Raw genomic sequence first — 17,989 nt, 5'->3', positions numbered from 1 at the left:
CGTCTGTCTGAAGCTTTTGCGACAGCCTCTCTTGCACGGCAGAACATGTTGTTTCCCGCCATTTGGTTTTAGGCCAGTGGGACTGATGGCCATCCCAATTGAAATTGCGCTCCGGAGCCTTTGTCAGCTGTCTTGGGGCAGTAGGCGAGGGCCACCCTGAACTAGTCGCCAGCCCATGGCAGGGCACACTTAGACGAACAGCCATTGGCGCTCACAATCGCACCCGGGGACAATTTCCGGTGCTCCGTTAACCTGCCACGTGTGTTTTTGGAACGCGAGAGGCAATCGGAGTACCCGGAGGAAACCCACACAGACACTGGGAGACCATGCAAACTCCACACAGGAATCGAACCCTGCACTGTCAGGCAGACGTGCTGACCAGCCGCCCACCGTGCCGCCCATGTAAAATACAAAAGAAGGTCTGACTTCCATACCTGTCAACTCATACGGTTTAGCCATAGTTCATACGGATTTTGTGGTGAATCTTACGTATATGGCCGTATCGCACTAATCATACGGATTCTGAAAATCCCCCCCCCCCTAACAGGTAGTTCCGTTTGCTTTTGCCCAGAATGGTGCTAGTCTACTCGAATGCTTTCATTTACATTTCCAAAGTAAATATGAATGGATGCTGTAACTTCGAGCCGATGGGTCAGCATTTGGAGTTGGTGAAAAAAGTAACGCAGGAATACAACTCTGAACACAGTAATGCCACTAAGTAGAATGATGATTAGACATTAACCAGACATTGTATTATGGAGATCTACAATAAATATCATTGAAAATGTCGTGGTTTTTTTTTCTGCCGTTATTTTGACATATAAAATGCTTTGGTATGTTATACGGATTTTTTGCTCTTTATAAGGATTTTTTTGGTAGTTTATACAGCTTGGCGCTCCGAAAGGTTGACAGGTATGGACTTCACGCATGGGACAAAGTGAGTATCCAACTCGGAGTTGGTTATCATCCAGATGACCGCACTGGTTCACTGCGATGTCAATAGATCATGACATCTTTAACAACGATAATGTATTAAGTTATTTTGCCCTTTAAAGGTGATCTCGAGTGTAAATCCCAGCCCTGGTTATAACTCAAAACGGACAGTAATGGTATGACCGAGTTTGAGAAGGGGGGGGGGGGGGGTGTAAGGGTCAGTCTGTCCAGAGTTTAACTTGGACCCAGTGGACCTCCAAAAGTTTTCATCATCCAGACAGCGGGAAGGAAAAGCATGAAAAATGCATGCATCTTGAGAAAATGTCCAATGACATCTTCAACATTCAAGGTGTCACCGAGGCTCAATTGGTATGGGCCAGCGGTTGTTTCTTCATTCCCGCTCATTGAAGGCTCACCTGGCCGCCTTGCCGTCTCCACCCTTTGTACCCGCGTTCGCTTCTTTGCGACTCGACTGACAACCAGCCCAGGATGTAGCTTGCCTCGTACCCAAAGTCAGCCGGGAAAGGCTCCAGTTCACCAGGCAAACCCTAACGAGGACGAGCGCTAAAGAAAATCCAAAGTGGCACGTGAGTACAAGTCATGGGACCGGCCAAACCAAGAAAAAGAGCCATGCGAAGCCTGTGACGCAGCAGTTTCCAGCAACGGCTGCGTGAAAGCATCTCCCGGCAAGAGGTTTAGCTCCATCGCCCGATGAGGAACAAATTACGGCTGGCGCTTCGGAGAAGACGGGCCATTTATTCACGGGGTTTTCTCGTGCCGTTAAAAGCCGCATTTGGAGATCAATTTGTTTTCTCCGGGGTTTTGACAATGGCCATTATTCAGTCAAGTGGTGGAGTTGAGGAAAAACAAAGGATTCAGTGGGCGCAATTCTGATCAAGTGGTGTCCTTACACTCTTACTCACTTTTTGTCACAACAACAACGCAAATGGTTTAGCGGTGTTTTGTGAAGAATTTCTTGGGTTTGTTTTACACACCATGGATTTGCTGATCTTGAATTCTGTCGTGGCCGCTCCATTCCCACGGTCCTGATAAACCGAGCGAGCGTGTCTATTGGTAGGTTGCTATATCCAAACTGGGGCCTGGGGGCCATTTGCGGTCCGCGATCCATTTTTTGGGCGGCCTGCGACATGACCAAAAAAGCCCAACTAATTATGACAACCGACATGGGTCGCAAGATTAGCTAAAAAAGGTGAAGGTGGGCAGAGCGAAAAGGGAGGCTAGCTGAAAAATAGGCGCCAGCACTACTAAGAAATTGGTTTATATGCCATGGAACTTTTCTCGCTATCTTCAAAACACTGTCGCGAATAAAGATGTTTCCATTTTAAAAGTAGTTTCTTCCACTTTGTGCTCGATGGCTGATTGAGGAAGACCTCACATGAATGATCCTCAAGTCACCGTTTCTAAAAATGGTCACCTGTTTCAAAAAGATTTGAAAGTGGCCCTTTCATCCTTCCACTTTTCTGTAGGCGGCCCTCCAACGAAGCACCCCTCCCTGGTCTACAGTGTAGCTCTTGTTTGAATACAATCGTTGAAAGGAAAACAAACAAACAAAAAAATACCCCACATGAGTCACAGATGCCAAATGATAAACGCAGCGGGGAATGAAAAGAGAGAGCAATTTCACTTTGAACATTGATTAGTTTTCCACTTTGGCTGCTCGGGTTGCATGCTGACACTGCAGCTCAACACCGTTTTTAGGCGTTGGACATTTTCTGTGGATTTGGCTGATTCACCGGCCAGCATTCATGAAAGCTTCTTCAGGCAACAAGCAATTAAATTCGAGTCAAATGAAATGCGCGCCCACACACATCTGCTCCGTTTTTTCTTTCCGGGAGTGCAGAATGTTCCACGCCAAACTTGACGGCGTGCGAGGGTTCTCGCTGGCGTAATCTGCCCCCCCCCCCCCAAAAAAACAGGTGCCTCGAGCCTGAGATGAAGTTGCCCGTAAAAATGCAATTCAAACTCAGCGCTGTGATAGTCCGCCGCTTTTGCAGAACAAAAAAGCAGAGCTTCCGGCTCGAGGCACGGGTCCGATTCAGAGGCCTCGTCTCTCTGCTCGCAGAGGCCGGCCGGCCGGCTCGTCTGCACGGACGAACGCTGCCAAAGCAATCGGACTCTGTTTACTCTTTCATGGTGGAAAGAGAGAACGACATATGCGAGATGCGGACATTGCCGAAAGAAGGAAAATGCCTCAACATCAAAACGCACACACCCTCGCAGCTTTGTAAGACACCTTTTAGCATCGCAGACAAACTGTGAAGACAATTGAGGGATTTACCACAAAGACGGATGGATGAACTTGCTGAGTCAATGCCGGCGCTTACGGGCGAGGGTTTGGGGCGAGACTAACATATTGTGGTTTTATTTCCCCGTAATTCCAAACCGCTCCATCTGCAAATCAAATGATGAAAGATTTCTACTTGATGAAAGAAGAGCAACGATGTACTCAAGTTTGATACGATGCGTGAATGAACGCTTGCAAAAAACAAAAGCTTCCGCTTCTTTCGAGGTAGAATTGTTGCAATTCTCTGGGAAGTGAGAAAAGAGAAGACATTGATCAGCCTGTCTTCTGGAGGCAAAGGACAACCCTCCCTGCGGCCCAAACGCACCCAACCCAGATCTTCCCCGCCGCTGCTACTTCACATGCGCTTCCGTGTCCACGTTCTCTTCAGCGTCTCATTGAATCCCTCGACATCTGCTCACATATCTTAATGTTCCACTGCATTTTTTTTGGAATGTGGGAGGAAAACAGAGTCCCCGCCCGGAGAAAAAGCCACACAGTCACGGGGAGAACAACGGGGAGAACGCGCGACCTCCACACCGGAAGGCCGCAGCCGGAATCCAACCGGGCCGCCCCCTGCGCTGCGAGACCCACGCGCTTCCCAAATGCTATCCCATATTTGCACCCGTGAAATAGGATCGCGCACGATGTCCCGGAATGAAGCCACACAAATGAGAGACAAGCTCCCTACACGTTTAAACACAGACGCCTTTCCAATGAACACCTCTCTCCAACACATTTTCATCATGCGATGGCAAAATTGGAGTGTCAAAGAGAAATTGTTAAAAAGGTGTGAAGAATAATTCTCCTCCAGTAAACAAGCAGGACAGGTGCTGCTAATCTTAGCAATGCGGGATTTGCGTTGGTTGGCGATGCGTGTTTTTTTTTGCTCCTCCTCCGTTGCTCGCTCACCCCCCGAAGCGAGACTTCTTTTTGTTCAATTCACATGCCCAAAGAGGGGGGAAAAAAAAGGTGCCTTCTTTTTTTTTTTCTTTTTCATGGCCGCCGGCAGCAGAATCGCACCTCCCTACCCACACGCAGCACTTGTCTTGCACGTTGGTAAATAGCTGACAAGTGACTCGGTGCAGCGGAAGTTGGAAAACGAGGTCGTAGCATTTGTTTGGCGATCGAAAGAAAGAACGATGCGTGAGCGCAGATGGAGACAACTTCCATCCACTGATCCATTTTGGATACCGCTTACTCTGTTTGAGGTCAACGGGACTCTGGAGCCTATCCCAGGGTGATGAAGGGTGAGACCCTGGAAAGATCACCTGTCAATCACAGAGATGACACCTGGTACACTCATGAAAAGAGGAACAGCGATGGCTCCTTTAGTTTTTGGCCCGTGTACCTCTGCTAGTTGACTCCGGTTCGTCACAGCCGCTACCACGGGTGTGTGTGTGTCTGTTAGCTTGATTCAGATCAAATGAGTTTGAATTGAAAACGCATCAGTAGCCTTCAGAGTATACAAGGTAGCACGCCATTCCCAACTGGCGGCCAGCCTCGTCACCATCTACAACGATGAAGAAAGTCACGTCCCTGACTGTTATCTACTTCAAGTATAATCGATGCTACGCTAAGTTGCCTAGCAGATGCTAACAGCGCATTATTATGATGATGATGATGATTATTGTTGTGAACACTGCAGGCGCTCTTGGGTGAACGTCGAGGTAAGCAGTGACTAACCCCCCCCGCCTCCACCCTCCCAAAAAAAGGTCAGGCTCCTCGTACTAACTGAACAAGATGTTAATTTTGTTGCAAGCTATCCCACAGTTTGCAGTGTTGTATAACTGCGCTGCGTCACAGAGCTGATTCGAATATTTTGGTCGCCCTATTTAGCAGAATTGAAATCCAGCACGAATGAAGCAGATGCGAAATCAACCTTATGATTCTTGAAGTTTGGGGAGCGAAGACAGCTCGGCACAGAAAGACGGCTTGCTGCACTCAAGCACGGACGGCGGGGAAAGCAGCGCCAACCGCCGTACACCGGCACAATTAGTTGCAAAACCTTTTCGATCCGTTTAGTCCCAAAACTCTCACGGTCAGCCTCTCTCTTTGCCACGGTACACGCCTGAGTGGCTAAATAAGTGCTATGTTGTCATAAAAGCACTAACAACTACCGCGGGGCGTAAGAGAAACCATAAAACAAAAAAAAAAAGCAAAGAAAAAGAAAAGAAAACATGCCTTACTATGTCAAGCTTCATTGTGACTCGGTCCCTTTGTACAGGCTTTGAATTGAAGTGATGTTCTCTGTTGAGATTTTGGCTCATTGAGGTCACACTGCCATTTTGTAGCCATGGGAATTCACAGGAGCTTTTATGTTCACGAGCGGCTCATGCAAGTTTTTGAAATGCGAATGAGAAGCCTGAAGTCTTCAGTGACGAGAAAGAAGACGAATATCACAAAGAGCTCTGTGTTCACAGAAAGAAGACTTTCGCGTCATCGACTGTTTTATCTGACTTGGTAAAAAAATAAAATAAAAACTTATATGGATGTACAGTACTCTTCTTATGTAGAGTATTGCATATTTCTCAGATTATTAAATGCTTGTCAATAAAATACAAGCTAAAAAGAAAAAAAAGAGAAGGAGAGGTGAAAGGAAGCGGCAGTCACGCGGTCCTCATGTTTGGAGCAAAGGGCGAGGACGCGGATCATCAAACCCTCCGGCGAGCTCATTACGCCTACCGAAAGGCCGGGACGTTTGTACCATGCCAGAAGGGGATGAGGAAGTTCAACTCCGAAGTACGACTTTCAGCCCCGCCCCATTGAAATCCACGTCTCTTCCTCAAAACGGATGGACCGCTTTTGACTGAAAGCACCCTCATGTTCCTCTTACACTTCAACGCGAACGCAAATCAATGTTCACAAAAGACACAGGACAGTATGTTGAGGAAAAGAAAAGAAAACAAACAAAAATACAAAGTCAACCTAATCGAACCGGCGGCATACTTCTCATCTTCACCTTCACACAACTGACAGGCAGAAGAAGCCCAGCAAAGCATCTCAAAAGGGGAAACGGAAATGATGATGAGCCGTACCGAGAATAGATGGATGGAGAGATGGAATTTGGCTAAATATTTCTAAGCCCTTAAAAAAATAATAAAAATAAAAGAAAAAAGAAAAACCACCAGGCCTATGCCCTGATGCAAATAGACCAGCTACATTCAAGCACGAAAATATTCATCCCCCCGGAGCATGAATAATTTCGGGCTTGACTGAATGTGCCGCGTGATTTGCAAAGACTCCTTTTTAAATCTCAAAACAACCATTTGTGTTCATGTCAAAAAGACCGTCTTTATTTGATTTGCTCTCGCGATTAAAAGTTCCTTTCCATGAAAGTATTGGCCAAACCAGTTGTCATTTTTAGGTTACGGAGGCCTCGGCGGTTGCCGAAAGGAACCGCCAAAGCAAAGCGCTCATGTAACTTGGGTTACTTTTCAAGTCTAGCGATGGGTCAAGTCACCTCGAGTAAAGCGTCAAGTCACAAAATGACTCTTTCCGGGCAAGACTCCTGATTCAATGACACTCGGAACTAACTCGGAAAAAAACCCAGCACGTCCAGCCGAAACTCCATGACCTCCACAACTCTGCGGACCTCGGATGGCTTTGAAACCATCTTTGCCCTCGGAGAACGCCCTTGAAAATCCTCCACAACCCGACCTCCTCCATCGGGCGCGCATCAAAGCAGGAGCAAACACAAATCCCGGCAGGAAAGAAGCAGCGCTCGGAACGCACTGCGGCCGCAGCCCTCGTTTCGCTCCGTGTTCGGAAGCAAAAGCACACGAAAGCGGTCAATGGTCTGGCCCGGTGCGACGGGGTAGCGCACATTTCATTGAATCCTCCGCTCGCATGAAACCCATCCACAACAAAAATGGCAGCATCCGACATTACTCCGACGCGTGCCGACACTCACTTTCAATGGCGCCGTAACACGACCCGGCGGTCAGAATCCACGGCGGCTCGAATGACGCATTCCCAATCGCACAGAGCGCATATCGTGTGTCCGAGCCTACCTTTGCTGATGTCCTGGTACTCGAGCCACAGTTGTCTCTGAACCTGTTTGTTGGGGTACCAAATGGTGCAGGACTCTTGGAAGCCGTACATGGCCTCCTGGACATAATGGTTCCCAAATTCCTTGAGGATGGACACAAAGTCGCCTCGCTGCGTCGCCCCGTCCAGCGAATGGATGGCTGAGCTGAAGGCTAGGAAGGAAAGAAGAAAGATCATTTCATTCAATTCATCATTCAAAAAAAAAATCTACTGTACACGGTACAATGAAAATATTGTGACCATTCCCAAAGTATTCCAACACTCCTTGAAGAAAATTCCCAAAGCCTGACAACGCTAGTGAGGAAAAAAATCAATGGCGAATGCGACACATTGTTCGGGAGAGCAACGTTGCCATGCGCTCAGCCTTACCGAACCCGACCGCCGAAAGGAAAGCCAAAGTGGAATAGCGGTTAATCATGATCATTTCCTCGAGACGTCGTGTTAATAACTCGGCTCACACGCACCGCCTGCTCTGATTTCCCCTCAAAAATTGAATTAGGCATCCGCTCAAGTGAGAGACGGAGACTTTTATGAGCCGGCGCAATGGGGTCCTCGACTTTCGAATGTCAAAAGCCCTGTCGCGGTTACCCCTCTGGTGGCTTTTGAAATTCGATAAGCGAAAGAGGCAAATGGCAGAGACAGACAAGAGCAGAGAAGAGCGACTCCGAAATATGGGATGGCGCAACGCACAAGCAGCGACGTCATCGCTTTAAATGCATGAAAAGATTCGTCTGGCACATTTCATGCATGTTCAACAGACTAAATTCGAGCAACGTTCCATTGCGCCCAAACATGACAACGTACGCGGTGACGCCAATTCGCTTGAGAAAAAAGCCACGTCGATTTACATGGAATAAAACGTCTTCCTGGCGACGTTCTGTGTCATCGACGAACCCGTCGACGGGAAACAGAAAGCACCAAACAGTAAAACCAAGAACAAATCTAAGTCATGCTGAGTCGAATGCCAAAGAATACAAGTGAGTTTTGAGGAGGGTTTTGAAGATGGGCAGCACATACAGGAAACATTTGCCGGAAACGGAATCGAACCCCGCGCCGCAAGGCAGACCACGCCAAACCTATTGTTTTTTTCTTCCCGAAATGGAACTCTTTACCAAATAGAAATACCGGATGCTCCATCAGAATGCGGATGAAGAAAGAAATGATTGGTGCCAATAATTGAGCTAGGGGACGCTTGGGGGGGGGGGGGGGGGTACAACGAGTCAAACTGCGAGTGCTTTACCTTGAGATAAAACCCACTGGTTGAGTTTGACGTGGTAGAGCACCGAGCGAAGACTCCACCGTTGCACAAGCGGGTAGCCCGACACTTCGCTGTAGTTCACCATGCCTGCAATGACACACAAGACACACGTGGACGTTTGGGCTACGGACGCCGTCCTTTGACTCTTACTACTGGAAAACCTTGGCACTAAAACGTCCGCGTGAAACCTCCACACTTGGATGTTGCCCGGCTCAGTGGTAGTCGTACCGCGCTCGTGTTTATTTCACCTGAAGAATTGGAGAGAACTATGCATCCACGGACACGGATACATATTTTTCTCTCTCCTAGCTGGCAGAAGAGAGAAGCATGTAAAATTCAGTGTTTTGAAACAAAAAAAAAAATAATAAGGCACACACACTGCAGCTCAACCTTAAATGAAATGCACAGGGAACGTCAATATTTAGATGGGGAGCAGAAAATGTGACACGGGAGACAGAATGTAGGTTGCTCGGCAGCAGATGAAAGCGGAAGTCAGACTTGCCGAAATAAGCAAGGGGCGTTTCCGAAGAGGGAGCGCACGGCTCTTACTCTGGCATCTCTTCACTGGCTCCCTCGACATTTTAGAGTTCCGCGCTCGCTGCCTGGGGTCGGCGATCCGGACACCGTGAGAGGTACGAAGAGTGGGCTCCGAGGGGATGGGGAGCCTTTTCCGTGGCCCCCTCGCTGCCTATCTTTGTCTTGAATCTCCTTTTTCAGTCTTTGGCTTGTGACTCGGCATGAAATTTGATTTTTCTTCGGGCTGTTTTTGTTTTTTTCTACCCTCTTTGATATTCATTTAGTGTGGTCGTATGAATTCTTTTTGCTCTGTGCATACAGCGCCGGTGGTTTTCAAGGGCTTGAGAAATACAGCTGAGTTGAGTCGACCTTTTCCAGTCATATCGCTCAGCCCCAGTTCAACGTGACCTCAGAAAATGATGAAGAAGCCCGTGGGTGATATATTTGGCCAATGTCTTCTATGTCCTCCATTCGGATTGGGAAGCCGCTCCCTGGAAGGATGCGTAGAGTCCGCAGACCAGAGAGCGTACGCCGCCGCACCATCTTCCGTTTGCCCGCACGGGCCCCCCGATCGCTGAGTTCAAGTGAACGGGCCCAAACCCGCTCGTACTGCAGCTCATGGCTCTTCTAGCTGACAGGCCTTGGGGTGCTCTGCTCTCATCGTCCGACACGACGATTCGTGCAAACATCCCAAGTTCATCGTCATCTCTCTTCATGGAGACAGTGCGAGGGCCACTTGGAGGGGGTTCGACAGCCTTGATGGGCATCGCCGCTCTTTTGCCCTTTTTGCTCGGCTCCCGAAAAAGAGCCGTCACATCCGGGTGCCGTACAGCTCGACCAAAAATAGAGTGGAATAAGTCGTGGAATGCAAAACAAAACTAAACACGGTTTTGGCTTTGAAATTTCACCCTAAGTGCAAAACAACCCCCCACCCCTGGATATTTTTACAATCAAATTTGTAATAATTGGATTCGAGTTCTGCTGCAGTGCGGACAAAAATGCTCAAAAAGGAACACAAAAAGGCAACTATGTTGTTGGACAGCTGTGACTTGATGCGCTGTCCTTGAGCAAGTCAGCGTCGCCGCCCTGCGGCTCGCGCCGAAACTCTCCTTTCTTACCCGCGTGCCTTTGATTTGCACATAGTGTGAAAAACATAACATACAGCCGAATCAAAGTTGGAATTTCAATTGAGGGATTATGACCATGATGCATCAAACGAAAAAAGAAAAATGCCGCCAGGCCTGCAAATGCTGCGAGAACTCCACTTTGTTCCTTGACGTTCCTCAAAGTAGGGAACGCCAGGGATGCCAGAGCTAAGTGTGAGGACGCCTGCTTTCAACGAAGAGTGTGGCCATCCGATCAACTGATCGATCGGAAATCAGGGCCAGTCAGGGCATAAACGATCGTGAGGGTAAGCCAAACTCGACTCTTTAAGGCGTTTGATGCGAAAACATCATTCAGCGAAACTGCCCCAAATCTAACGGGACTAGCAAAATAACCAGATTCTCTCCAACATGTCAAAACGACGACTGTGGCGTCAGATTAGCGCTGTGCTTGTGGATGGTCGGCACAGAACGGATTAGCGCTGAAAAATAAATAAAGGGATATCCAGAGACCCGACGGCGATCTTCTAACGTTAACCGGGAAGCCTGGGAAGAAGCATTTGTTCTTTCCGTCGCTTCTCACTGTTGAATTCATCAGAATGAGTCAGGTAGGAAAGTCATCTCAAGGCTCGCGCAAGCTCATTAGCGAGTCTCGCCTGTGCTCCATTTCATTCCAGAAGAAGTTTGCTTATGAATGATTTAGCATGGAGGAGAGCGTACGGGAGAATATGAATCGGGGTGACTTCTCACGAAGAACATGATGAAGAACACGCCGTCGAGTTCAACAATGAAATGGCTTTGACAGGTCTGTGTACGTTGGCTAGCATGTCCAAATGGGCACAATTCCTGTGAGAACGGACCGATTGGTTGCGGTGCATGTCCATCCGACGCTTGCCGGCTCAGACTTCATTTGTCACGGATCCCACTCGGAAAATGGAACAAATCACCAGTATGTTTGGCTCGCATTGATTAGTAGCTCCATGAGTAGCTCCATTCTACGCGTTGCTAATAAACATGCAGAGCATGGTGCATTCTGAAGTTTGAGCGCAGGGCTGCAGCATGGCTAAATAGACATCGGAAGGGAGGCGAGAATCAAGTCGAAGCCGACCGCCTTCAAAAGGTACAGTAGCATTTACAGTGACAATCCATCTTCGCAGCTCGATATAGGCTGGCCATACGTCCAAAGCCTTATCTGTAGATTCCACAAGAAATGTTTCCAATGAGGGGGGGGGTTCTTGCTATCCTCCTAGTGTAAGCGATTTTCAGATGCATCTGATTGAGTATGGCAGGTGTGTTCATTAACTTTTTCCCCCAGTAAAAATATCCACAGAAATCTCATTAGCTGGATGCGGATACCCGCGTAAACAATCGGCCTTGCAAACTTGATAATTAGGCTGGCAGATGCGGCTTGTAACCACTCAAGGTGACACATGTTCCCATTTCTGCTGCTCCGAAGAAAGGCGAGGGGGGACCGTTTTTGTCAGCAATTTGAAACAAGATGCCCCCCCCCCCCCCCCAAAAAAAAGGTTCAGCATACACCTGTGAGCCCGGGTGGTCATGAGGCCATATGCTTCGACTTTAATTATGAGGGACTTGGGGACAGAGGGACTTTGGGTTGAACTATGAATCACTGCCACTCTAGCTGCCTCCAAAGTCCCGTTTCTCCTGCTTTCAAAACTTTTTCCTCTCATTAACTCAAACCTGTCCCAGTGCACGAGATGACCGCTGCACACCATCATCTAATACTCTCAAAAACTTTCGGGTAAGCAACTAAGGTAAGGCAAGAAAATTCATCTGGTTGTCAGGCAATTGCAAGGCACATGTTGATGCTCACACTTGCACCGGGGGACAATTTCCAGTGTCCCATGACCTTGCCATGCGTGTCTTTGGAATGCCTGAGGAAAAAAGCCCCTGAGCCTCTACACCGTGAGGCCGAGGGGCTAACCGCTCGACCAGCGTGCCGCCTGATTCTTATTGTGTTTTTTGGGGGGCGGGGGGGGGGGGGGTCACGTCGCGGGCCGCTGAAAATAGATGGCGGGCCGCAAATGCTCCAAAATGGCCGTAGCTTGGACACCACTGCCCTATTACAATCAACTGACGGTAATATCCCAAGACAGCATCTCCCTTTCCGTTCTAAACGAATCTGTACATGTGTATCGTCTGACAAGCGCTTTTGTGGCACAGTTCCATCTTTGTTACCCAAGCTCGGAGAATAAACGTGCAGTTTCACGTCCCCGGGTGTCAGCGCAGTGTGTGGGTAAGCCATTCGCCTACTTGCTTTCGTGGAATCCCGTTCTCTGTGTAAAAGGAGCCTTTCAAGGTAGAATGGAAAAGCTGCACAACCACAAACAAAATATGACCATAAAATGTGAGTAGGCACTTGATGTACCTCACGTACCCCCCCCCCCCCCCCCAAAAAAAACCCCAACAACAATATGCAACTTCTATCTTTGATGAATAGACTTGCTCTTATGTCAAATAAAGAGGTCATACACTGGCTCAAACCCAAGCGAGCGCCGTTCCACTGAGCATTTGCACTCATACCTTGACTTTCATTAGGCTCACAAATCAAAGCGGCCGCTAACAGCGCCAGCTGGAAAGCAAGAAGCATGAATGTCTCTGTCAGCGGAAGCTCTCCCTTCCCTCCGAGCCTCACCCTTTGGCACCATGCTGCGGCAAGGAACCGTAATCATAATCCTGTCTGGTTTTGTCGGCTAATTACCTGACATTTGACAAGTAAAATGCTGGGAAATCCACTCAGTTCGCGTGAGAGGAATGCATTCGGAAATGTTCTGCATTCGCGGTGGGTGTGCAGCTCATTCTGGCATTTTCATCGCGCTTCTTGTGATATTCGAATGATGGATGAAAGCGCATCGGCGCACGGGAGCAACTCCTTGACACAAAAATGAGGCCTGCAGGCAAACGGCCAATGAAATGTTGGATGTAGACCTTTCGTGAGCGATCGCGGTCCAGACAGGTGTCGCATTGAATTCGTGCGCAACGTTAGCAAGCGCAAAATGCGACAAGAGACACCCTGGACTGTTGAGCGAGGACACGGAGCCAGAATGGCCCACAAAGCTTCCCCAAAGGATGATGGAGCGTTGCGAAAAGGAATGGCGTAAAACGATACGATCCAAAATTCATCTGACGGAATCAATGAGCATCCCTTCACGCTCTCGCTGTATATATAGCTATCTTCAATCAAGAGTAGAAATATTTGCATTGTGACAAAGTCAAACATTCCACTTCTGGACCCGAACATTCACCGTAACGAAGACGGCGGCTCAAAGTCACACAATACAGGAAACCCACACATCCTGACCAGTACCTTCCCCTGGAGGTCAGAACGTCCTGCGGCTGTAACAAAACGGCCCAACTTCATGAAAATTGCGTTTCGCACACCAAGGCACGCGCCAAGCCGAGGTGATCCGACAGAAGAAGACCGTGCGGCCCGGCCGCTAACCACTCGTCCATGGGTTGTAGAATTGAACAGGGAGCTATTTTCGGGGAATCTTGTCGTCGGGAACATTTGGAGGAGTCTCCGGGGACCTTCGCGACAATGACCTTCCCATACTGTGACCAATTAAATGGAGGCCTGAAATCGAGATGATGTGCCATCTATGTGCTGACACGTGTGAAGGCTCATTCCACTGGGAGGGCGCAGAGAAGCAACGTGCAAAACCCGAGGGAAGCCGCGTTAAAATGCGGCAAGATCAGAGGAATCGAACACGGCGCTGCTCGTCGTGGCCTTGGCCAAGACAACCCTGCACATTGTAATTTGCAAAAGAACAATAAGTATGGAGATTGACCTGCTGAGTAGACTGGAATCGAGTCGATTCTAATCAGGGGGCTCGGCGGTCAGACACTGATTGCGACGTTATTTATGACTCCCAAGTGCAATCTGCAGCGAGAAGCACACCTTCCGAAGCAACAGAAGCTGACTTTGGAAGCAGTGGCACTTCAAAGCATACGCCACATTCCACATAAAAAATAGAAAAGGAGAGGTCGGGAACTCACCTTCCACGCAACCCAATTTTGTACATTGAAAGGAACCAATAAGATCACAATATCGCACCAATAATCGCACAGTATGATGTGAAAAGATCAAATGCTGCATTCTGATTGCCGCATGTACAGTAATCGCTCTCCCGAGAGCCGCGTGAAATAGCTTGCCTCGAATGTGACTCAATGAGGTCGCAAAAAAATTCGGAGTCGTCAGTATGGTGCAAGTCTACCTGACCGCCAACGTTAGCCCCACTCATGAAATCAACAAAACCCAAAAATCAAAGTATAAGAACCCAGTTTAACAACTGCCATAATCAGGTCGGTCCCAAAATGATGCGCTTGGTTGCATTTGCATCGCTACCAAATGGCTCTTCAAAATATTTCCCCGAGTGGCGTGTTTTCGGACATTTACTGTCCACCCAAAAAATTCCTGCTTGCCGTCAAGGTCTGCAGCAGGGCTGACCAAAGATCTACTTTTCAAGCGACTCTGACTCCGGCATCCCTTCACTAGCTACTTCTTTTGGAGATCCTGTTCTATTTGTTTTCCAAAGTGGAAATGGCCCGGCCCGAGCTTCCCTCTCGGAGCTCCCTGCCCGCTGCCTCCCCCTACGAGAGGTACGAAGCGGAGGCTCCGAGGGGACGACGCCTTTTCCGTGGCTGTTCCCGCTGAGCATTCGGCAAGCTGCCCATCGGAAAAACTCCTTTTGATTCCATGGCTCCTGACGCAACATGAGACTCGATTTTTAGTTTTGACTGTTTTTGTGCTTTCTACTGTCTCCGTTACTAATTGGTTTGTTGTTGTCTGAATTCTTTTTGCTCCACGCACAGCACTTTGGATACAGCGGGGATCTCGAAATACAGTTGAGAGTGCTTTTTATGCCTACTACAGTGTGCTCATTCGCAATGTCACATTGTTCCTTAGCACTCAAGACATAATAAAAAAAAAAAAACTTGAATTACCTTGAAGACATGGTTTGCCTTGGAATAAAAAAATGTTCTTCCTTGCCTGTTTGGACTCACTTCTTTTCTGCACAACCGTACTTGCGTCAGCCGTTTTTCCCGAGCTGTAAGCATCATCCTCAGCTTTGATCAGAAATGACAGCGGATCGGCTCGAGCGCTATGAGGACTGTGGGGGGCAAATATTTCACCTTTGGCATTCTTTGTTCCGTTTTCCACCGAAGGATGGATATGTGCCGCACGCTTGACGGATAGCAGTGGCAATGAAATGATATTGCTGCTCACAGACGATGAGAAAAGGGCACGCAGGGGATGATCCCCGAAGCTGTTTTTGGGCATTTCTTTTCGCTGGACGCGAGAGCACCCCAGGCGATGGTCTGTTTATCGGGGATCTGAAAAATGTCGATCCATATTCATTTTCGGCGTGCTCTTTAAAAGGCCTTTGTTCTGCTCCACGTGGACGTGGTGCTCAAAATTTAATTGTATTATTTTTTTTTGCCATTCTTCTCTTCGCTATTGTTTCCTTTTTGGGCGCTTTTCTTTTCTGTAACGATCCGTTGTTGCTCAAGTACCATCTTAGGGGAAATCTGCTTAGCGGCCCAGAACATGCTTGCTTTCCAATTAAATCAAGATGTATTTGCCTTTCAAAAGCTTCCCTTTCCTCACCCCCCACCCCCCGCCCCCCTTTTGGGATAATTGATGGCGGTCCCTGGCCTCACGATGAATGGCTTTAAAGCCTGGAGATGAATAGGAAGATGAATGAATTCACCTCTGCGGTGGGCAGGGAGAGCCGCAACAAGGACTGCTGACATTGTGACAAATACACTGACCAGAGCAAAGCAACCGTGGCTGAATCATCGCCCGGGGGGGTTTTGGGGCGCGGCACGCTCTTCACGTGACTCAATCCAGGTCCCACTTTCTGATCCAAACTCAGGGGGCAGAAATGGAAGCTGGTCCCAAGTCAAGCAGAGTGACTGTAGATCATGAATTGTGGTGAGAGAAAGACCAACTTGACCACGTTATCGTCGGCGCCACGGCATCATCGCCTAAGTCATGTTTCGATGCTTTTGGACAACAAGGAGAAAAAAAAGCCTTTGTAGAAAAGACAAAGGTATTTGTTTGAATTGATCTTGGAACAAAACACTCCACCAGATGCGTGAACAAGGAAAAGGAAAAAGAGCCGTCGTTAATTGCTTCACAAATAAAAGTGAGGTGGGCATTTTTTTTCTTTGACGCAAACATAACCGAAGCGCAGTTGAATTTACTCTCCCACATTAATCAATTTGCTTCTTCACCAGTTTTCCTTCCCTAACCTTGATTGGGTTGAAAAATCGAGATGAAAATGATCCCGATTGAGGCGCAATGTTTAAATAAAGCGTTCAGCCTATCAATGATGCGGACTTTGATATGAAATATACATTTTGGATCATTGTAATCCTTTTTGTCCAAAAGGAACAGCTTGTCACCACTCACGCACTCTGCACACAACGCATACCGGCAAGTTTCATGGCAACTATTATAACGCTTTCCTCTTTACAGCAGTGAGGACAAATCTCCGCCTAATCACAGTTGTCATATGAAACGACAGTCTTCCAATCTGTTGTGTTCAAAATGGCCCGACTCTGAACTTGACGAACATGAGCGCTTTGCCCGAGGCGCCATCGGGTGCATTCATGGAGCTTGTCATCTTTCGTGCGACATTTAGGTGATACTTGGATCATTTCTGACAAGGTGGTGGAACATCACGTCGCTTATTAAGGAAGGGAACACCAAAAGAGCTTGGGGCTAGTGCCTTCTTCCCCCCCCCCCCCACTCGCCCGTGATTTTCAATCTCGAAACAGTGCCACACCGAAGAATCAAAAAGGTCGCATTTTGTATTTGTGAGAGTCATTAAGAAGCATTTTGCCACATGTTTCATCAAATTGTGAGGACAATCTGACAGCCTCTAAGGAAGATGTGATTCACACAAACACAAGTACAGGTGTGTGCGTGTGTGTGTGTATGTACACACACACACACACACACACATACATACATACATATATATATCTATTTATATATAGCCTTGTTGGATGATGAGATCACGCCAACGCGCGTGTGTGTGTCCTTGGCGTTTCGTTGGGCGAGAGGCAACACAAGTGCCCCGGAGGACAATTTGTTTTTAGAAAGAGCCCGACTACATAATGGACATTTGGCCACCGTTGGCTAATGAGGCCGAGTGCGGCTGAAGCATACAGAACATCCATGTCCGTAACATTCAACGTGATGCTTTGTGCACGTGCCTATGACATCACAGATGTGTTCCATTCACATGCAAAGTCATCATTGTGTTCCTGTCTCCATTGATAAACATGGTTTCACAGTTTCAAAACTTTTCAAGGGGAGTGCATGTGCAGGTTATGCATGGAATGAAGATCACGAATCAAGAGGACACACGCAATCCTCCCGACACAAATCAAGGCGAGTGACTTTCTTCGAAAAAACACCACATATGCTTTCTCGCTCAGTCAGAAAATTCTTACCTGTGAGGTATTCTGGGTCGGGCGCAGGGTCTAAAAGTTGCTCGTGACACTGAACTTCTGTTGGCACAGATGCCACCACCATGCCATCTGGAAGCTGCTGCTCAATACCTCGGGCAAAGTTTTTTTGTCTGGTAAAGGGGGAAAAAAACACTTTTAAGAGAGAATAGGGGGATCACACGGTGAGTGCGAAAGGATGACGGATTGAAAAATAATGATGAGTCATTACATTAAATTACCAATCAGCGCTGAAAAATATGCGGGAAATGAGTGGGCCCAAATTTGTCGCCATTGTGATGCAGGACCGAGACTCATGATCCAAGTACATGCTTGCCACACGCCCAC

At 48.0% G+C, this 17,989-nt stretch overlaps 1 protein-coding gene across 6 annotated transcripts in view; it reads right to left on the bottom strand.

Annotated features, from left to right (window-relative positions):
- Positions 1 to 17,989, bottom strand: part of astn1 (astrotactin 1) — a 99,489-nt gene that overhangs the window by 34,468 nt on the left and 47,032 nt on the right. For all 6 annotated transcript variants that reach the window (XM_086128897.1, XM_086128898.1, XM_086128900.1 and 3 more), the window contains exons 15-17: positions 17,648 to 17,775; positions 8,526 to 8,630; positions 7,249 to 7,437 (exon numbers count right to left, since the gene is read on the bottom strand). In XM_086128897.1, the coding sequence (XP_085985023.1) occupies positions 7,249 to 7,437; positions 8,526 to 8,630; positions 17,648 to 17,775 (422 nt within the window). The remainder of the gene's footprint in view (positions 1 to 7,248; positions 7,438 to 8,525; positions 8,631 to 17,647; positions 17,776 to 17,989) is intronic.

The sequence above is a fragment of the Hippocampus guttulatus genome, chromosome 14 (genome assembly GCF_054856545.1).
Source record: "Hippocampus guttulatus isolate MCC_2025c chromosome 14, RoL_Hgut_1.0, whole genome shotgun sequence".
Taxonomy (NCBI): domain Eukaryota; kingdom Metazoa; phylum Chordata; class Actinopteri; order Syngnathiformes; family Syngnathidae; genus Hippocampus; species Hippocampus guttulatus.
This window is presented reverse-complemented; position numbering and strand designations above follow the sequence as displayed.